The sequence below is a fragment of the Aricia agestis genome, chromosome 2 (genome assembly GCF_905147365.1).
Source record: "Aricia agestis chromosome 2, ilAriAges1.1, whole genome shotgun sequence".
NCBI lineage: Eukaryota > Metazoa > Arthropoda > Insecta > Lepidoptera > Lycaenidae > Aricia > Aricia agestis.
In genome coordinates this window covers 22,228,321-22,247,065 of record NC_056407.1, presented here as the reverse complement: position 1 = coordinate 22,247,065, position 18,745 = coordinate 22,228,321, and the positions used below count along the sequence as shown (strand labels likewise).

The window sequence follows — 18,745 nt, the reverse complement described above, 5'->3', positions numbered from 1 at the left end:
TTTACATTTGCAAATAAGCCCGGAATTATTTCATTTTGTAAACATAGATACTACATTATATTTTCGAGGATCCGACCTAGCGAAAACACGATATCTTAAAATTTTCTCAATAGAAAAAAATCACAAAGATGCATCTAATTTTCACGAATTTTTCGTATATTGCCATAACCGTGCATTAAACTAAGTTTTTAACACATTGTGTAAAATTCTATCATTGAGAATCTGACCTAGCGGATTTTTAAATGTTGTATATTAATCGAGTTAATGCGAAAAAAATAATTTAGCGATGAATACGCGACGTCCTTTTTCACCTGGCATATGAAAGACGTGAGTGTGAAGAGAGGAGGACGGTATTTGATTTTTTGCGTTAGTCGCCCTCTTGAATAGCATTTTTTAATATTTGTCAAACAAACGTCCGACTTTCGACAAAACGATTCAGATCAAACAAGGAACGAAGCTGTAATCTGTATTAACGTTGCATTAAAATAGCGAATTTGGCGTACCTATTGATTGCTGATTTCCACGTCCATCAGACAAAAATGTTCAACATCGAAACCACAATTACTGTTAGATCCGATGCATGACGAATCGAACTGTTGACATGTGTGGGGCGGCATTACTTTGATGTGTCAGATCCGGTACATAAGTCTGTTATCCCGCGTTCGTTTTGTCTTGTCGTAGCTATGATGAAGGAATTGACTTGGCTTTCTGGCTTTTCCCTTACGTAGGTCTTTATGGGACCTTCGGGAAAGTATGGAGAAGGGTTAAAATATTTTGGAAGGGTACCTGTTCGAAGAAATATTGTGCGTTGCCTTTTTCGTAATCTGCTGTTGAGTTTACGTCGCAATTTTTACAAGGAAATTCTGTTCTTCGTATAACAACTAGGAAAATTAAAAAAAAAAAAACTTTAGAAGCTTCAAAACTTTTAGACAAAAGTTTCCTGAAAAGTTGGTAAGTAACTAACGTACAATGTCAGTTAGTATTGTTAACTTTAAAGAACAGAAATACTTATTAAATCCAGCCAAGGCGGACGTACAGACGGCCAGACTGCTGACATATTATATGTCTCGATAAAAGGATCCCTATTTACTCTTTGGATAGTTTTAGTTTTAGCTAGCTAATAATATTAAAAAAAAACACGGTCGAATATACCTTTAACTCTTTTTGAAAGTCGGTTAAACTATGAGGTATTTGCAGTTTGGTGTCAATACTGTGGAGTGCGGCGTTGTCTTTCCGCGCCGCTGCACCTGCACCAACTTCCACTTGAGCGAGCTCCTCTTGTCGCCTCCTTTCGGTTTGAGCTGATAGTCGCAAAACCACGACAGAAGACAATATAATAAAACTTGGGTGATGGGTATATTTATCATGCGTCTATGTATTTTCCACATTTATGGGTAGCATATCGTTAGCGTCTTTTTGCACTACTTTCCACCCAAACCAGTGAAAATGACTATACGACCTGCAAACCTTCAAGAAGAGAGCGTATTCCCCCTTAAAAGGCCGGCAACGCACCTGCAGCTACTCTGATGTTGCGAGTGTCCATGGGCGACGGTAGTTGCTTTCCATCTGGTGACCCGTTTGCTCGTTTGCTCGCTTATTTCATAAAAAAAAAAATAAGGGCATGTACAGCACGTTTACTTCACGCGGATTCAGCTCGCGTGTTTTCCAAAACGGACAAGCAATTACAGCAGAAGGGGCGCAATATAGGCGCACGTCTGAACGCGCCGTAAGGTCAGGAGTAGACGTAGGTACCTACAATGTTTCGAATTTTCCGGAAAGTTGGTACACGTTGAGCTCAGTACTTTGCGTTGTCCATGTCACACAGGATCGACCAAGCGGACTCTTGCGAGGCAGCCAAAAAGATATATGCAATTGAAAACCCTCCACATATAGAACGTCTATATGTGCATCAGCGCAAAACCTCTATTTGTTCAAGCCACGCCAACCCTGATATTTCCGTTTTCCGATAGTCCCATTGTCAGGTGGAGGAGTGGAGAGCTCTATTTGTTCGAGTGGCGGCTCCTAATTGCGTGATATCTCGCTCCGTCTGCTCAGCTCCGTGGAGTGCTCCAGTAAATGTACCGAGAATGGCGTATTGTTTTGCACGAGGCTATGAATTTTAATAGTTCTGTTTGAGACAGTATAATATTGTTTATGAATTTAATGTTTAAAGTTTGGCTAGGACAATGCAGGATCACTCGATTGTCTAACAAAAAGATGATTCATGAGTTGGATGAGGATGTAAGTAGGTCCTGCGGTCTCTCTCCTATCATGTTGGAATTTGAATTATGGAAGGAAGAGCATGATTGTTGACTTATTCAATTAATAATTATTTAATACTGTACAATTTATACACAACAATAAATTTCATAGTAGACAGGTGCCTATTAATTTGCTGAGGACAGTTAGGTATGTTATTCGTAAAGTTCTGTCCCTTGTGTGTCTCCAGTAACTAATAAATTACTTGTTATGTCGGTGTGTTTCAATGTAATAAATCCTAGATTTTAAACTTTAATAATAATTACTGTGTAAAACTCCTTATTTATACTTTATCTTATTATTACCCTTTCTTGGAATTTCTGTTTGAGACTAATACCATTTTTTTGATAATTTGATGCCTGAACTAGAAAGTGAATAAAATATAACAAGTCTGCTCTAATAGATAATTTATCCCTCTTTTAAACTAAAATATTTGTAGTAAAGATTTCCTAAAAGTGTGTTATATTTTATTCACACTTCTACGTGCAGTAAAACGCACAATAAATGCATTTCCTGATGACTGGATTTGCAATTTTCATAAATAGCGCTCACCGGATGCTAGAAAAAGAATTGCCAGGAAATAGCCTCAAAAATAGCTGCTAAGGAACATAAAAGCATCCAAATTGAATTATTAGGATGGAGAGTAAATATAAATTGTGACGAATTTGGATAACTAAATCACACTGCAATGTCGCATCGGATGAGACGTGTCACGTGCTCCACTTTCCGCAAATAACTTAATTCTTGAGCACGTAGCATTTATTTCAAATCTAGTTTAAATGGAACGATCTACAACTGCCGCCATCTTGTAATTCCATTTTTAAATTTCATTATACATATACGGGGCGTGCTCGCCCTCGTCGCTGGAAATGTTTTATTCTCGGGTTAACAAAGCTTTGAGGCTAACGATTGTGGTTCATCTTCATTTTGCTGCTACTATTTCTGCAGGCTCTGCAGCCATTAAAACAGAGTACTTACTAGAGTTTGTGTTCAAGTTTAGTTGTCTCCATTTCTTTGTTTTGGGGCAAATAGGAAAGAGTCATCCTTAATAGCCGAAATCGTCTATTATTTGGCTCACATATTCTCAACACAACCTCCGTATAAGTTGCGAATAGTTCCCAACCCTTCTGTTCGTTACCCTGCATGCCACAGTGATCGATGGCTACTCCGACAGCATATTTAATCTTCTCAAGTGTAATTCCTTCCCCGTCAGTTGCACAAAGCCGAGCTTTCCTTCTGAAAACTTTAACTTATTCATGATTAGTCGCTCCTCCTTTTTCTTTCTTAATTTTATCCATGGCCTTTTCGTTTAAGCTAGCTTAGATCTCGTGAAGGTCTAATGAAATTCTTAGGTATAAATATGGCTGCAGGATTATCTCGTGGCGATATTGGCCGGCGCGGTGGACACCGCTGAGATCTAATACAAAACAATCTCGTTTTATTAAACAAAATGTTGTATCATGTATGCAGTATGAGTAATGGCGTGCGGCGAGATACTTGTTGTTTATCAATATTCGCACGATTGATTGTAAAGTATTGGTTAACTTGGAACATCTGGGTGTAATACAGTTTATATGAAATTTATTTTTGGTACGGAATACGCTTATTAAGGATGAGATGAAATAATGTGAAATAGGTTGAATTATAGTCATGAGCCATAAACATTTCCTTAAAAATAAACTAAAATTTTACCGTTACTGTTGCCGAGCCAAAAGTATGTTTTCACAAAAACTTTACTTTTGCCGTAGTGTATGAAAATCTTGCACATAGTTTAACCTAGCTAATATTTCAGGAAGCCTCAGAGACGAGCTAAATATTCTTAATTTCATTTTATTAATATTGTAAGCAATGCCACATTTTATTGATCGTAGCATATTGTTCTCAGGACCCCAAGATAAGGAACGTGGTTCTGTTCGGCTCGTCGGGGTCGCTGGAGGAGAAGACTGTGACGGTGTGCTACGGCGCCGACTTCGTCAACGTCACATTTATCAACTTCTGCTGCACGAGGAAGGATATAGCTCAGGTGAGGCGAGTGGAGTACAGTCCTCGAGGGCCCTGTTTCACAATGCGGAATTCGACTTGGATACGGCTGATGTACATGGTGTAACAAAACTAAGTGATATTTTAGGATATGTATGAGTCCCCTGTATTGAGTTCACTGTGAAAGTAGCAGCGCCTAAAGAGTAACTCTTTTTTAAACTTTTGAATGGGAAAATTCCTGACGCTGGGCGCTTGCCCATACAAATCACAAAAAAATTTTGCTTTTTCAGCGCTGCTATTTTCACAGTGAACTCAATATAGGGACACTTACAAACTCTAAAGTATCATCACTTAGTTGTTTTGTTACATCCTGTATATGGCCAAGTCTTAAGGCTGGTATAGTCTGACAGACTCATAAATTGATCTTTTTACTTGAGAAATATTGAAACGATTTTCGGCTCCTCTTGTTAACTTTTGTAGGGTCATAACTGTAGTAATGTATCTGGCACTGCTTATTTACTGTAACAAAAATTTCTATCGATGTATCGCATACACACGACAATCATGTCATCTTCGCCTAAAATTCAACGGCGTATATTTCCTAGAAGACTCATGAATAATGACGATAAAATAAACATATCGTCGATATATCTAAGGTGGTCGTAGATCGATCTCTGGGTCGTTGTGCTTTCGCCGAAAATAAGTGTGCTATTTATCATTTTATCGTGGCATCTTTCCTGTCCCACTACCGCTCGTACAGTTGTTATGGTAATTGTTATGAGGCAATTTGGGATGATATGTGATGTAGGTGAGGCGAAACAACTTGTTTACCAAGCAAAATGTCTTTTTATGGTGATAATCTTTATTGTTATCTTTGTTTTTAGGATTCCGTACCTAAAGGGTAAAAACGTGACCCTATTATTTTAAAACGAGTACCCAATTTTTTTTAAATTGCTGTCAGCGTAAAGCTTTGACAATCCATATGATACCACCAGATTTAATCAAAGTCGATTTTTCGTTTATGAATCGTGTATTTTTCAGTCGGTTAAATCTTGATAAAGTTTTAATATTGGCACGCGGCCCAAAGCTTAATCACGATAAGCAAATATCAATATCGGTATGAAAGTGTTGGTTTAGGTTGGACCTATCATAACATTATGTGATCCCACAATAATTTATTATTTATGAAACTGACCTTTTCCTTAAGCGGATTTGCTATCCCTCGAAATATTTTCTAGCCTAAGATGAGCATTACCCTGTGACCTACTCGAAGATACTTCATTATAAATATCAATAGAAAGAGAAACATGGGCGTACCCAGGTTCTGGGCCAGGGGGGGGCAAATTACGCAAATTCTGGGCCAGGGGGGGGCAAATCAGATTTTTTATAAGCTAGGTGCTTATAAAGAATAAAAAATTAATAATTTTTAGTTATAAAAATATTGAATCGCAAACAAATGACAAAAATTCGTTTTATTATTTTTAATTTTTATGCATGAAAGTACTAGATAATATACTTAGTAGGGACGTCAACAAGATCCAGGGGGGGCAGCTCCCCTGCCCCCCCCTCGGTACGCCCATGAAGAGAAAAAAGCCCCCAAAGAAACAAACTAAAAAAGCAATAATGCTTATCCTCCCCAAAAAGATAATATTATCATTTGGAAAGCCCCAAGACTTTCGGGATATTATGGTAAAGAAGTATCTACATAACTTTCTAACAATCCATCCCCAACACAGAATCCATAACACTCCCACATAATATAGACAATAAGGTAACGTTTAGAAGTAAGTATTGTCGTTGTCAAAGAGATATATCCCGTTGACATTTTAAAGGCACTTCCCTAATAGATAAGACCGCCATTAAAGCCATCATAGACATGGTAATTTGTGTAGTGTGAGTGGCTATAACTCGTGTAATCTCACCTTTTAGGTGGGGCTGGGTAATTTATTGGGGGTTTCTCGTTGGCGACGCTTTACGAGTGTCGTATATCTTTAATGAAGTGTGTGTGTCATGTTTACTAAAACGTCCACGCGAAATTAAAAATGCGGGTACGAGTCGTAAATGGATACGTATTCGTGGATTAGGGGATCCTATCACGTAAAGTGTGTATAATGTATTTTAGAAGGCCATATATAAAATTGCTTTTTGCAGACCAAAAGCTCGCAAACTGTAATACCTTCAGTACTTAAGATGCGACCCGGTTTCAAGACGCGGTTCCGCTCTGTGATTGGTCCAAATTTTGACAGCCAACCAATCACAAAGCCTGAACCGTGTCTTGAGACCGGGTCGCATCTTGAGTAGGTACTAACTATTTATACGGGCCTAGTGTTTGAGTCACTCAAAGTAGATAATCAAAGTGACGTTACCAAAAATGTTTTAAATATTAATGAAGGCGCTCTTTTGTTGACAGTTATGGACGGACGAGCTGTTCGCGCTGGCATACAACCTGAACCAGTACAACAACCCGACCATCAAATTCCTGGAGAAGTTGCACACAAAAATCGCGCTAAAAGCGGACAAGTCCGGGAAAATTCTAGTCAAAAAGTGAGTACAAAAGCTATTAGCGTTATTAGATTCCACCTCGAAAGAAGTACAATATAGAAATGGAATTGCACTGCTATTTCTTGATTTTCCGTGACATTTTTAGCTTATTAAAACCTTTTGATGGCGGTGGGTCGCTTAACGTTTGAACTGCGCTAAAGATAAATAGTAAATGAACTCGTTTACTGTATTTTTTAAGAAAATTATTATGCTGGCCAGCTTTGACAATAACGTCCTTTGTAAGTTGTACTTTTAGTCCGGGAACAGCAGCCGTTTTAGGAAATCAGCACGATTCAATCCACTAGTCCAATTCTAAAGGCAAAGGCAAGTCTTTACGTCTCGTCGGTCCATGATAGCCTGCATGATAGCGAAGACGAAGAATCGACGTCGATCATCGCCAATCATAGGCTAATAGCAAAATATATTATGTCCCTCTATACTTTCGTAAGCCATCGGTCCATCATGACTTGAGGGGCAGCATTACTTTAAAATTTTAAGGATTATTTAGATGAGACGGACCGTCCGATCGATCTTGTTAATGCTAGTACATTTTCCACATTTTTTGTTGGCAATCAATTGGTATTCTTCACTATGATTGTTGCTGTACTGTAGTTCCCATTCTCCTCACCAGCAAAATATTTGGCAGTAAAATCTCGTTCAGAATGCGTCCAATTTATTTTACTTAGGTGAATAGATGTTCGGGGAAAGTAAATAGATGAGCGACGGAACGGGTGGTTCGGCAGCTAATGAGTTAGAACCACCCTGATTTTTATTTTTATTATTATTTACCCACTACTTATTACTTTTTTCGGGTCACTAATTGTAGTAGTACCAAGTGACCCGATTTTTATTGATTACTAGATGAAGCCGACGACTTTTATCGAATTTATTAATTTCGTAATTTATTAAAAGTATCCTATGTCCTTTCCCGGGTCTCAAAGATTGTCCACACCAAATTTCAGCAAAATTGGTTCAACGGTTTGAGCGTGAAGAGATAACAGACAAACAGACATACAGGCAGACACGCTTTCTGTAATATAATAAGTATGGATTCGAGATTTGTATTGTGTAGTCTGTTTACTGCCAGTAATAATTATTGACAAGAAAGCTTGAAAGTTAATAAAACTATTTGTCTACCAAATCTTAACTTATTCCACCAAAACATTAAATGTAAAAAGGAGCCAAGCAAAATATTGAATAGCCATGCAATATATCTATCGTAAAAAGTTTTCAGATCACATTCAAGCCAAGCCTTCAACTTATTTTGTAATTTAAATCAACATTCAGTGAATTTATCAATAGTATTCTTTATTTTATAATTATTATAGTGGCTCGGCAATGAGCACAAGAAAAACAAGTGGCTCGGCAATGAGCACAAGAAAAACAAATATAAAACTTCATATTTGGGAGAGTTCATACTTACACAAACGGCAAGCGTCAAGTGTTTTTTAGTATGTAACGACGCATGTGGACGATGGTACCCAATAAATCCAATCAGTCGCTGATTATTTCTCTAGTGCTCATTGCCAAGCCACTATAATAATTATAAAATAAAGAAAACTATTAATAAATTCACTGAATTTTGATGTAAATTACAAAATAAGTTGAAGGGTTGGCTTGAATGTGATCTGAAAACTTTTTACGATAGATATCTTGCATGGCTATGCAATATTTTGCTTGGCTCCTTTTTACATTTAATGTTTTGGTGGGATTTCATTTCTTTTTTTAAGGTTTCTTTTCTTTTCAGGTCACGTTAAAACTTTTTTGTACTTAGCTTAGCACCCATTCTCTATCTTTAGGTATATTTTCTAGGTCGTAAAATTAATTGATAATAACAGTTAGGTACTTCTACAAAGTACAAATTCTATGACGATAGCCCAACAACTTTGAACTTTCGGGAGGTTATTCGTGCACCGATGTTACTTTTGATTGAGTATTACGACCTATCCCGGATTTTTTTAAACCATAATAATTATACTCCGTAAACAAGCGATACCGCGATATAAAGGGAGTGCTACACCATCTATCGAGCGAGTATGGAGTGTACATCGTAATTCGCAGTTCTGATTTCATTTATATTTTAATCGAATTTAATTATCATAGTTTCATTGTTAACTTAGTTTACACTATTTTTCCTTCGGTAGGTAAAATAATTATTATGAATGAAGTCGAAACTCATTTTTAATGTTCTTGCAAAGCCACAAACATAAAAATCTTTTCTTTTATTTAATAAAGGCTTCCTTGCCCAAAAGATGAAAACGGGAGCCTATTCCTAATGAGTCTAGACTTCGCTGTCTGTCTGTCGTCCGTCCGTGTGTCACGAGGCTAGATCTCGAGCGCAATAGCTAGATATTTTATTTTTTTACAAATTATGTACTTTTGTTGTCACTGTAAAAGCTAATAGTCCATCTAAAATAAAATAAATGATTAATCGGGGGTCTCATACAACAAACACGTTTTTTTGCCCTTTTTTGCTCTATATCCATAATTGTAAAAGTAAGGTTTTTGAAAATTTCAGAAAATACTTAATTGTATTTCAAGTTTAATAATAAGCAATAAAAAGTACATAAACTTGTGATTTAAGGGGGGCTCCCATACAAATTTACGGTACGAAACCCTATGTACGCCAGTCCGACTCGCACTTGGCCAGTTTTATAATTTTCCCTTTCATTGTGGATAATGACCTACCTTGTTGCCAAATTTCAAGGTTCTAAGTCTGCTAGAAGTACCTTTTATTATTTTGTAGAATTTTGATGATCTGTCAGTCAGTGAGTGACAAAATGTAGTAACTTTGATCATCCGTAACTATTAAACTATTTATCGAAATATTATGTAATTTGGAGGTTAAGCTAGTTTTAATACTTGCTCCTAGTGACCGAAATTCTAAATCCCTAGCTTTGTTAACATCGAAGATAAAGGGGGTGTGAAAAAGCCGCGAACCGCTTCGAGAAAAGTATGCTACGGCCGTGCCTTTGCTAAAAAGCTTGGCTGGAGCACTGCCGTGCTCCCAGATGATATCGACACTACAAATATACAATAGTAATAAGTCAAAACTGACATAAAGTACACTTATCGTAAGTGCAGAATATCCTATGAAAGTTAAGCCCCATGTTCTATATATATAGTCTAGTTAGTAGAACAATCCATACTAATGTCCACACTTCCATACTAATATTATAAATACGAAAGTGTGTCTGTCTGTTACCTCTTCACGCCCAAATCGCTGAACCGATTTTGCTAAAATTTGGTATCCAGATACTTTGAGTCCCTGGAAAGGACATAGGATACTTTTTATCCTGAAAGAGTTCCCACGCGATAAACAAATTTTTGGCGCAACGGAGTTGCGGGCATCATCTAGCTAGTACACGATTATTGACATACATTTCAATTCCGTCGGCCCTTACTCACGGGGGGTTAACGATTAGGGGCTGGTGGTCCCAATAACGCACTTATTGGAACAATTCCTAGCCCTCATTGTACCGCGGTTCCGCCCTCGCCTAACGAAATAATGGACCTATATATTTATATGGCACTCTGTCCTACTAAAATATTTAGGCACCCACCCGTGTTATGATGTTGAAAATTGCGCTTGACGTATGCGAGTAAAAGGTGCTTAAATGATCTGGAGAATGTGTTTTTCACTAGATAATGCATCGACTCCGTTTAGCATTTCGGTTAAACATAAATGAATAAAAACTAAGTATAAAGTATTATACGTCCTTTCCCGGGGCTCCAAAGTTTGATCATACACATCACTTTTTTTTTTATGAAATAAGGGGGCAAACGAGCAAACGGGTCACCTGATGGAAAGCAACTTCCGTCGCCCATGGACACTCGCAGCATCAGAAGAGCTGCAGGTGCGTTGCCGGCCTTTTAGAGGGAATAGGTAATAGGGGAGGGTAGGGATTGGAAGGGAAGGGAATAGGGGAGGATAGGGAAGGGAATCGGGCCTCCGGGAAACTCACTCACTTGGCGAAACACAGCGCAAGCGCTGTTTCACGCCGGTTTTCTGAGAGAACGTGGTATTTCTCCGGTCGAGCCGGCCCATTCGTTCCGAAGCATGGCTCTCCCACGTATAAAAATTGTCTCAGTGATAAGCGTGAACTGTGAAGAGGTAACAGAAAGAGGAACATCAGTATGTTGTATACATTTATATAAACAGACAAAATTATTCGCGTTTGATAGGGTTGCCATCACCTAAATTGCCGGCACCGGTCAGGCACGGACATTTGGCCGAAATGTGGCTATTTCCTCGGACACCTTTTAAACAGTATTTACGATTACGTCTAGCCAATTTTTGCTTTTCCAACAAGAATTTGTAAAGATCTGATTAACTCAGGTCCGTGCAAGAAACCTTGTGTATGCTTAGCGAGTTTATCTTTCGTTTTTTGCTGCATGACTAAAAAGTTAAATTTCTCTTAACCAAAGTGTCCGGATTTTACTCGGGCACTTTTCAAAAACTCGGCCGGACGTTTCCCGGACGCCCTTCAAACTCGGAAAAATCCGGATGGCAGCCCTAGCGTTTGATATTAGCTAGGCTCTCAGATGTCTATTATCAGAAGCACTTACGTAAACAAAACATTTTCTATGGGAGGTCTCAAGTGAGTGGGCAATGGGAAATATTTCCATTATGTCGTCAATACACATGGATCATTGATGGGAACGAAATAAATGGATTTTACTTTTGTCATGTCTTTGTGGTAGAGACACTTGTGTTTGGTAAAGCACTTAAGTCTTAACATAATATAATATGAATTTCTATAGAAAAGCTTTCAAGCAACATAAAGGAAATATCTAGCTTTCACCAACCTTGAACTTGGATTCTGAAGTTGTGATTATGTTCTATGTACATCTTATGTTTAAAAAATAAAAATATGTTTTACGATAAAGTCCTTTAATTAGAATTAAAAAAAAAATCCAATTAATTCACAGATAGCCTGTGCAGTGACATTCGAGTTATGAGAATTGGTCCCTAGACTGCTATGGCGGCAAATAAACCTCGATATTTTACGATGACGTTCACATTTACATTGTAAATTGGACTGTCTCGAAAGAAAAGGAGAATTTTCTCGAATTTGCTCTACACCGAGAGAAATCGTGTAAAGTGGAGCTAAGTGAAGTTCCGAATATCAAATGTCATTGGCATGTACAGGCATGCACGTATTTGATTTGTCGCTTCTTTAAGGGACTGTTTCACCACTTTCTGATAAAGTGCCTATTCACAACTTTTTTGATAGATTCTCCATACTTGATCTGTCAAGTTAATTGCCTTATCAGGAAGTGGTGAAACAGGCCCTAATAATATTTTTTTAAGTGGCGGCTGTCGTTTGCGCACCAAAACATGCTTGTACAATCTTAACTTTGTGACCATTTGATGACATCTGGGGGCGTGAGTGTTTGAATTTTGTATGCAGCCGCTATCAATGAAGTGACACCAGTGGAACTAATGCCGACCTCTTGTGCCAAATCGCGTACCAAAAGACTTTTATCTGTCGGTCTTTAGGTCTGTGGTTCTGTACACAAAAACATGACCTTGCATGAACATGCTGTGTGCCGTATAGTTGCACAAACAGCATTCTCGCAACATAGTCGGCCAAGTTCTATACTCAGGTACAGTTAAAATTGATTGACGAATAAACGTTGCTGTTATACAGCGGTATTCACAAAGCCCTGTCGATAACTAGACCATCCAGTAGAAAAGAATTTCCGAATGTAGAGCTGAAATACGAATAGCGAATGTCAGAGGCACCGATATATTCACTCACACCAGATAGCATACCGCTTCGATCGTACAAAACAAATGAATCGTCGAACGTTTATTGTCCACGGAGTATTTCGACGATTTGCTCTTGATAATTTGGGTGTGAAGTTTAAAATCAAAAATGTTAACACACTAAGTGGAATGGCAATTTTGCGGTAGGTTCTATCGTATTCGCAACTCGGGGAGTAGAGCACCAAGGGGCTTTAGTGGGTAAACCCTACGCCAGGGGAATCCCACATACCCTGGCCGATATCCCCAATTCACCGGGAATGCGTAAGGCATGGGAAATGTACGCATCCCCGGCAGATTGTAAAAAAAAAAACTGAAATGCCGCTTGCGATGCGACTCACCAAGTCAAGTTCCGCCATTTTTTTCCCGCAAAAAGGAGGAGGTTATATTATGTTCGGATATTTTTTATTTTAAATACGTTAAACTGTATTTTTTGTTAAAGAAAAATCTCCACAGCCGAACATATAACCTCCTCCTTTTTGGATGTCGGTTAAAAATAATAGTAACTGAGAAGAATATAAACGTGTATGATCCAAAATTATCCATCAATTATTATTGAATGCTAAGTTGCATATAGTACATAATATATAGATAATATATATTATGTACTAAGATGTATCTTGTATTATCAATTATCATGTTATACGAATATCTGGTTCACCAATTCGATATCGAATAAGATAATGTATGTAGCGTTATCTTTAAATATGTGAGCTTCTGTAAGAGTGTTCTAGATTTTATGTTGCTATAGTTTTGTCAAGAAAGATGATAAGCGATCAAAAATTTAATATAATAATTTATGTAGATATCTTTCAACTATTTTTGCGGTATATTTCTGTAAAATTTCGTGTGTGATTTTTGTATAGAAAATCACTAGCTAAAAAAATAACGGGGCAGCTATCTTAAACTGACACGCTTTATAGCGAGAAAGAGCTTAAATGTTGATCCTTCAATTACATAAAATTCATAGATCTGTGTATATTTTTTATTAGAAACAACCTTTTGCTCTCGGCTTCGCCTTCGTCAAAACGGTTATTAGAGTCCCTATTTAACCCTAAGGCCGGGGGGGTGAGATTTTAAATTCCTTTCTTCAATAATATCTACAATCTAAACCAAAAGAATAATGAGTTCTCAATTTCAAGAATCTTGTAACGGTTTGTTCTTTGCATTGATCTGTCAGCCAATCAGTATTGCCCTTTATATTTTTTTTAGCACAAGCAATAGGTATTGGGAAAGCCGAATAAACAAAACCATAATGAAGACATCCACTGTCTGGTTTTATTCGCTAATTAATAGAAGATTTCGTCCATTTCGTCTAAAAGCTTGCCAATTAGGTGTTACTGATTGCGTTAATATTTCCAATTTTCCCTGTTCACCTTCGTGTTTATTATTATTGTTTCTGTTCTTCCCTCCTCTTTATTGCCGTGCAAATATTCGACCGCCTTAGGGATTCGTAGCATGATTAAAAATATTGCTGATTAAAAATGCTAATCATCTGACGGTTTTTATTTTACCATTTTATCTAAGTGGTTGGTAGTTGGTGATTGCTTCTAAATTCTTACTCTTTCTAATTAAGCAAAATACTTTTGTAAATCGTGTGCATTTTTAAGGGGTTACAGTTTAAATATGTTTTAAAATAAACATGATCTTCATTGATTTTATGCATATTATATACGCAACGGAGATACGTCTTTTGGAAACCGTAGTTTTTCTTGCGATTATAGACAGATACTCACAATTTATCATAAACAAACGTAGGTAGCCGAGGCTCGAGAGACATTAACTGATTGTTGTATAAGATCTCGTCTGATCAAAGCAACGAGCGATGTTATCTTGACATTCACTAACACAGGCAGCGGTTAGCCGTGATTGGAATATAGGTCGGCTGCGGTTTCAGCGGTTATACAGAACTATAATCATTACTTCCGCTGCACCGAGGACGGACATCGTATGCCGTGTGCCGTGCTCGAAACGGTATTTAGAATATTGGACTGTCATTGATGTACCATATGGAATAGATATACCGGTATTTGGGAAAATTCGCTATGTCGGAATATGCGCAATGGCCGCAAAGGAAGATCTTCCGAGAGAGGCGTTGTACTCGGTCAGCTTGAACCCCACGTGATTCATTTCAGCTGTCGTACAATTAATTACTAGCTGTTTGACCGAGCTTAGCTCGGTATTCGATAAAACACAAATAAAATTACATTTTCTAAAAATGATTCCTAGCTAGATCGATTTATCGCCCCCGAAACTCCCTATATACTAAATTTCATAGAAATCGTTGGAGCCGATTCCGAGATTCCAATTATATATATACAAGAATTGCTCGTTTAAAGATATAAGATACCGACGCACTTAGAAAATTTCGATAGCGCGATGCAGGATTGTGGCGCTAATTGTGGTTACCGCCACAGCTCTATGCGGCCTGTCCACGTTGGTCCATAATGAACAAACAGGCATAATAATCGACGGAGATGTGCATATACAATCTTGGGCCACCGTGAAGAGAAGCCATATCCTTAGTTCAGAAGTGTATTGTTTATGAATGATACGTATCAATGCATGGTTGAGAACTATAGAGTTGCGGACAACAAAATATGATAAGTCCCTAAATTGGTCTTTGCCCAGCTGTGGGACACCTTAGGCTCCTAAAAGAAGGACCCTAAATATGATAATATGTGAATAGCAGCAATCGCTTGTAAGAGAAGAATCGAGATAATTCCTGTTGGCAAGTTTCCATGCTCCCTTTAATTTGTAATGTAAGAACGTACATTTCGTCTTAACAAGTACTTGCTATTTCGTTCATAATGTTAAACAGATATCCATCAGATACTCGGAAACAAAGTATGTGATCAATAGAACTATAGAACAGATACTTTGTTTTGTTTATCTTTAATTATAATATTATGAAGAGTTGAAGTTTAATTGTATGTTTGAATGAATTACGCTCGAATTGGTTTTAACGGAAAATGGCACAGATGTGCATAGAGTGGATGGGACAGGACGTACACTTCAATAATAATAATAATAATAATATCTATGGACGCTTCATACCACGTCAGTATGGCCCCATGCTAAGTACCTGAAGGACTTATGTTACAGGTTTTTTTATGAAATAAGGGGGCAAACGAGCAAACGGCTCACCTGATGGAAAGCAACTTCCGTCGCCCATGGACACTCGCAGCATCAGAAGAGCTGCAGGTGCGTTGCCGGCCTTTTAAGAGGGAATAGGGTAATAGGGGAGGGTAAGGAATAAGGATGGGATGGGAAGGGAATAGGGTAGGGGATTGGTCCTCCGGTAAACTCACTCGGCGAAACACAGTGCAAGCGCTGTTTCACGCCGGTTTTCTGTAGGTACCAGACAACGGAAATATATTTAATACTTTTATACTATACACATATTTAAGATTTTTGTTATAATATTATACCACACATACTTTTTTTTATTGCATGAAGCTGCTGGTAATATTTTTGTTATAACCAATACCACTTCCCATCAGTACTGGCACCACTAAGAAGGCAACGGTATCTTCTGATTCTGACCTTTTTCTAATTAATGAAACTCTTAGGGCGTTTGTGCACCACACGGAATTTTACCGTCCGGCGTTCATAACTTTCACGTTTGCAATATCAAAACGTAAGGAATCGGGACGCTGCGCCGCGCCGGATGGTAAAATTCCGTGTAGTGCACAAACGCCCTTAGCTGGCAGGTTTAACTCGGACCGAAGTTGCCAAGACACGTAGACGCCACTTGCAGCTACAGCTCTGGTGATAATTTGATTGAAGTTTAAATTGTTGGCTCCGTAAATACCACTTCATAGTTCGGTCTTACTCATCCACTACAAACTTCACATACAGATACCCAACTGCCCAATAGAAAACTTAACTTACATTAATACAAATTCGATACAGTCGTGAGTAATTATTGTGATGCAGTCGCGATGTAAACTAGAAATTGGTACTCTAATAACGATGTTTAACGATTTGTTTCAATCAATTTTTTCGTAAAAGGTAAATCAGATAGATTGTCATAGAAACATTTTTCTATACTAGAGATCGCCCCATGGTCGAAATTCGACCTTACTTGCAACGACATTAGGACTACTAAGTACCTATATTTTGTAAAAAAATATTGACTTCATCATAGTTTTTTTCAATTCTTGTCTCTGGAACTCAGCTGATCTCAGACTGGCCGTTTAAGCATTGTCTAATAATAATCCAATAAAAATAAACAATAATCCATTTTCAATTTGTCAACTTGTTGTCAACAGACTTCAACCACAAATAAAAGAGTATAATTCGTATGTATACGCTTGTCACTCAAAAATCTGTCATCTTTTTTAGTAGTAGTGTCGTAGTGTGTGTAACGTTTTATTTGTTAAAAATATATATATGATAAAAGCATCATTTTAAAATAATATTGGCTCGATGCACTCCTTCTCCAAATAAACTACAACTGTGCGAAATTTCATGCACCTAGGTTCCCCCATTTTCCGTAAAAAGGGTTACAAAGTTTTTCTCTCACGTATTAATATATAGATTTTATAATATCGGTAAGGATAACAATAAAATTGGGGCCATATACCTCAGAGGCGCAATATTCTACAAATATTACCAAAATTTACAAAGACATTAATTTCTCTCACGCATTAGCCGGATTATAAATTGATATCGTTTTCCTTATGGCTTTCATAATGTCCCCGAGTTTCGGAGATTTTTCACCGTCACATAATCTCGTAATTACATTTATATAAATCACTGCCCTATATTTTTTATACCGTCGTCCGATGCTCCCCCAAGGCCCTCTTCGTTCATGCATTCCATATTTTTATTTTTCACCTGTAATTATTATGTAGGTAAGGTTTTAAGGTAAAGAGTGTTTGCAATGTGTAGACAAGACGTCTCGTATTAGGGTTTACAGGGTGTAAAAAAGTAGAGTGATAATCTTTAGGATGTGTATGAGTCGACCCCAGTAGCAGCGCTGAAAAAGTAACTTTTTTTTCAAATCAAATCAAATCATTTAATTCGGGCATCAGAGGCCCATATAACAAATACCTTAAATCTAACATACATATAATTATATAATAAATACCTTAGAACTAACATACGTATTTTATATATACTTAAAAACTAACACTGTCACATTTTGCCGGCGACGTGACTCGCTTCGTTCCGGAGTCTCCCCCAGAACCTCCGATAGACTACATCCATCGGCCAGAACTCCGGCGCCTCTAAAGTCGACAGAAGATTCGTCGGTACCTACTCTCACCACAAAGGAGCTAAAGTTAACCTTGTGGCGAGACTGCAGACGCTCAACCCTCAGGCGCAGTGTCGTCTTCTTTTGGATGTAGTCCACGACGTCCTCGACCTCCATGGACCAGTTTATTTTTAATTTTGTATAGGCAAATTCATGACGCTGGGGCGCTTATGCCCACACAAATCACAAAAAAAAAACTGACGTTAATTTGTTTGGTTGTAAACTGACCGAGCACGCCCGCTTTCTACGAACTGAAGGCATCACTGAAATTACTGCCATTATTAATTTCTTACCAGGTTGGTAAGGCGATACTAGGAAATTGAAGTTAGGTATTAGTTTCGGCGAGTTGTTAGTATTGTAGTGAAAAAAAAGGATTAGGACTGCAACATAGAATAAATAACCCGGTGTCAAAAAAATAAATATACTTTATTGTGCACAAAAATTACAATAAAACTTTTTTTTTTTATGAGATAAGGGGGCAAACGAGCAAACGGGTCACCTGATGGAAAGCAACTTCCGTCGCCCATGGACACTCGCAGCATCAGAAGAGCTGCAGGTGCGTTGCCGGCCTTTTAAGAGGGAATAGGAAAGGGTAGGGATGGGAAGGGAAGGGAATAGGGTAGGGTAGGGAATAGGGGATTGGGCCTCCGGTAAACTCACTCACTCGGCGAAACACAGCGCAAGCGCTGTTTCACGCCGGTTTTTTGTGAGAACGTGGTATTTCTCCGGTCGAGCCGGGCCATTCGTGCCGAAGCATGGCTCTCCCACTTAAATATAAACAACAATATTATTCATAAATCAGACATGTACACAAAGGCGGCGGTGTCCGGTGAACTTTGTATCATTTCCCTCCTAATATAAACCTTTCCTGAACTTCCACGGATAGTTCAAGACTAAAATTAGCTAAATCCCAAACTTTATAAGTTAGCGAAAAT

At 38.0% G+C, this 18,745-nt stretch overlaps 1 protein-coding gene across 3 annotated transcripts in view; it reads left to right on the top strand.

Annotated features, from left to right (window-relative positions):
• The window catches only part of LOC121737488 (1-phosphatidylinositol 4,5-bisphosphate phosphodiesterase classes I and II), a 100,848-nt gene that overhangs the window by 20,857 nt on the left and 61,246 nt on the right, over positions 1-18,745 (top strand). For all 3 annotated transcript variants that reach the window (XR_006037143.1, XM_042129180.1, XM_042129174.1), the window contains exons 3-4: positions 4,145-4,282; positions 6,650-6,783. Coding sequence is in view for 2 of the 3 variants with exons in the window: in XM_042129180.1 (XP_041985114.1) it covers positions 4,145-4,282; positions 6,650-6,783 (272 nt within the window). In the remaining variant the exon portion in view is untranslated. The remainder of the gene's footprint in view (positions 1-4,144; positions 4,283-6,649; positions 6,784-18,745) is intronic.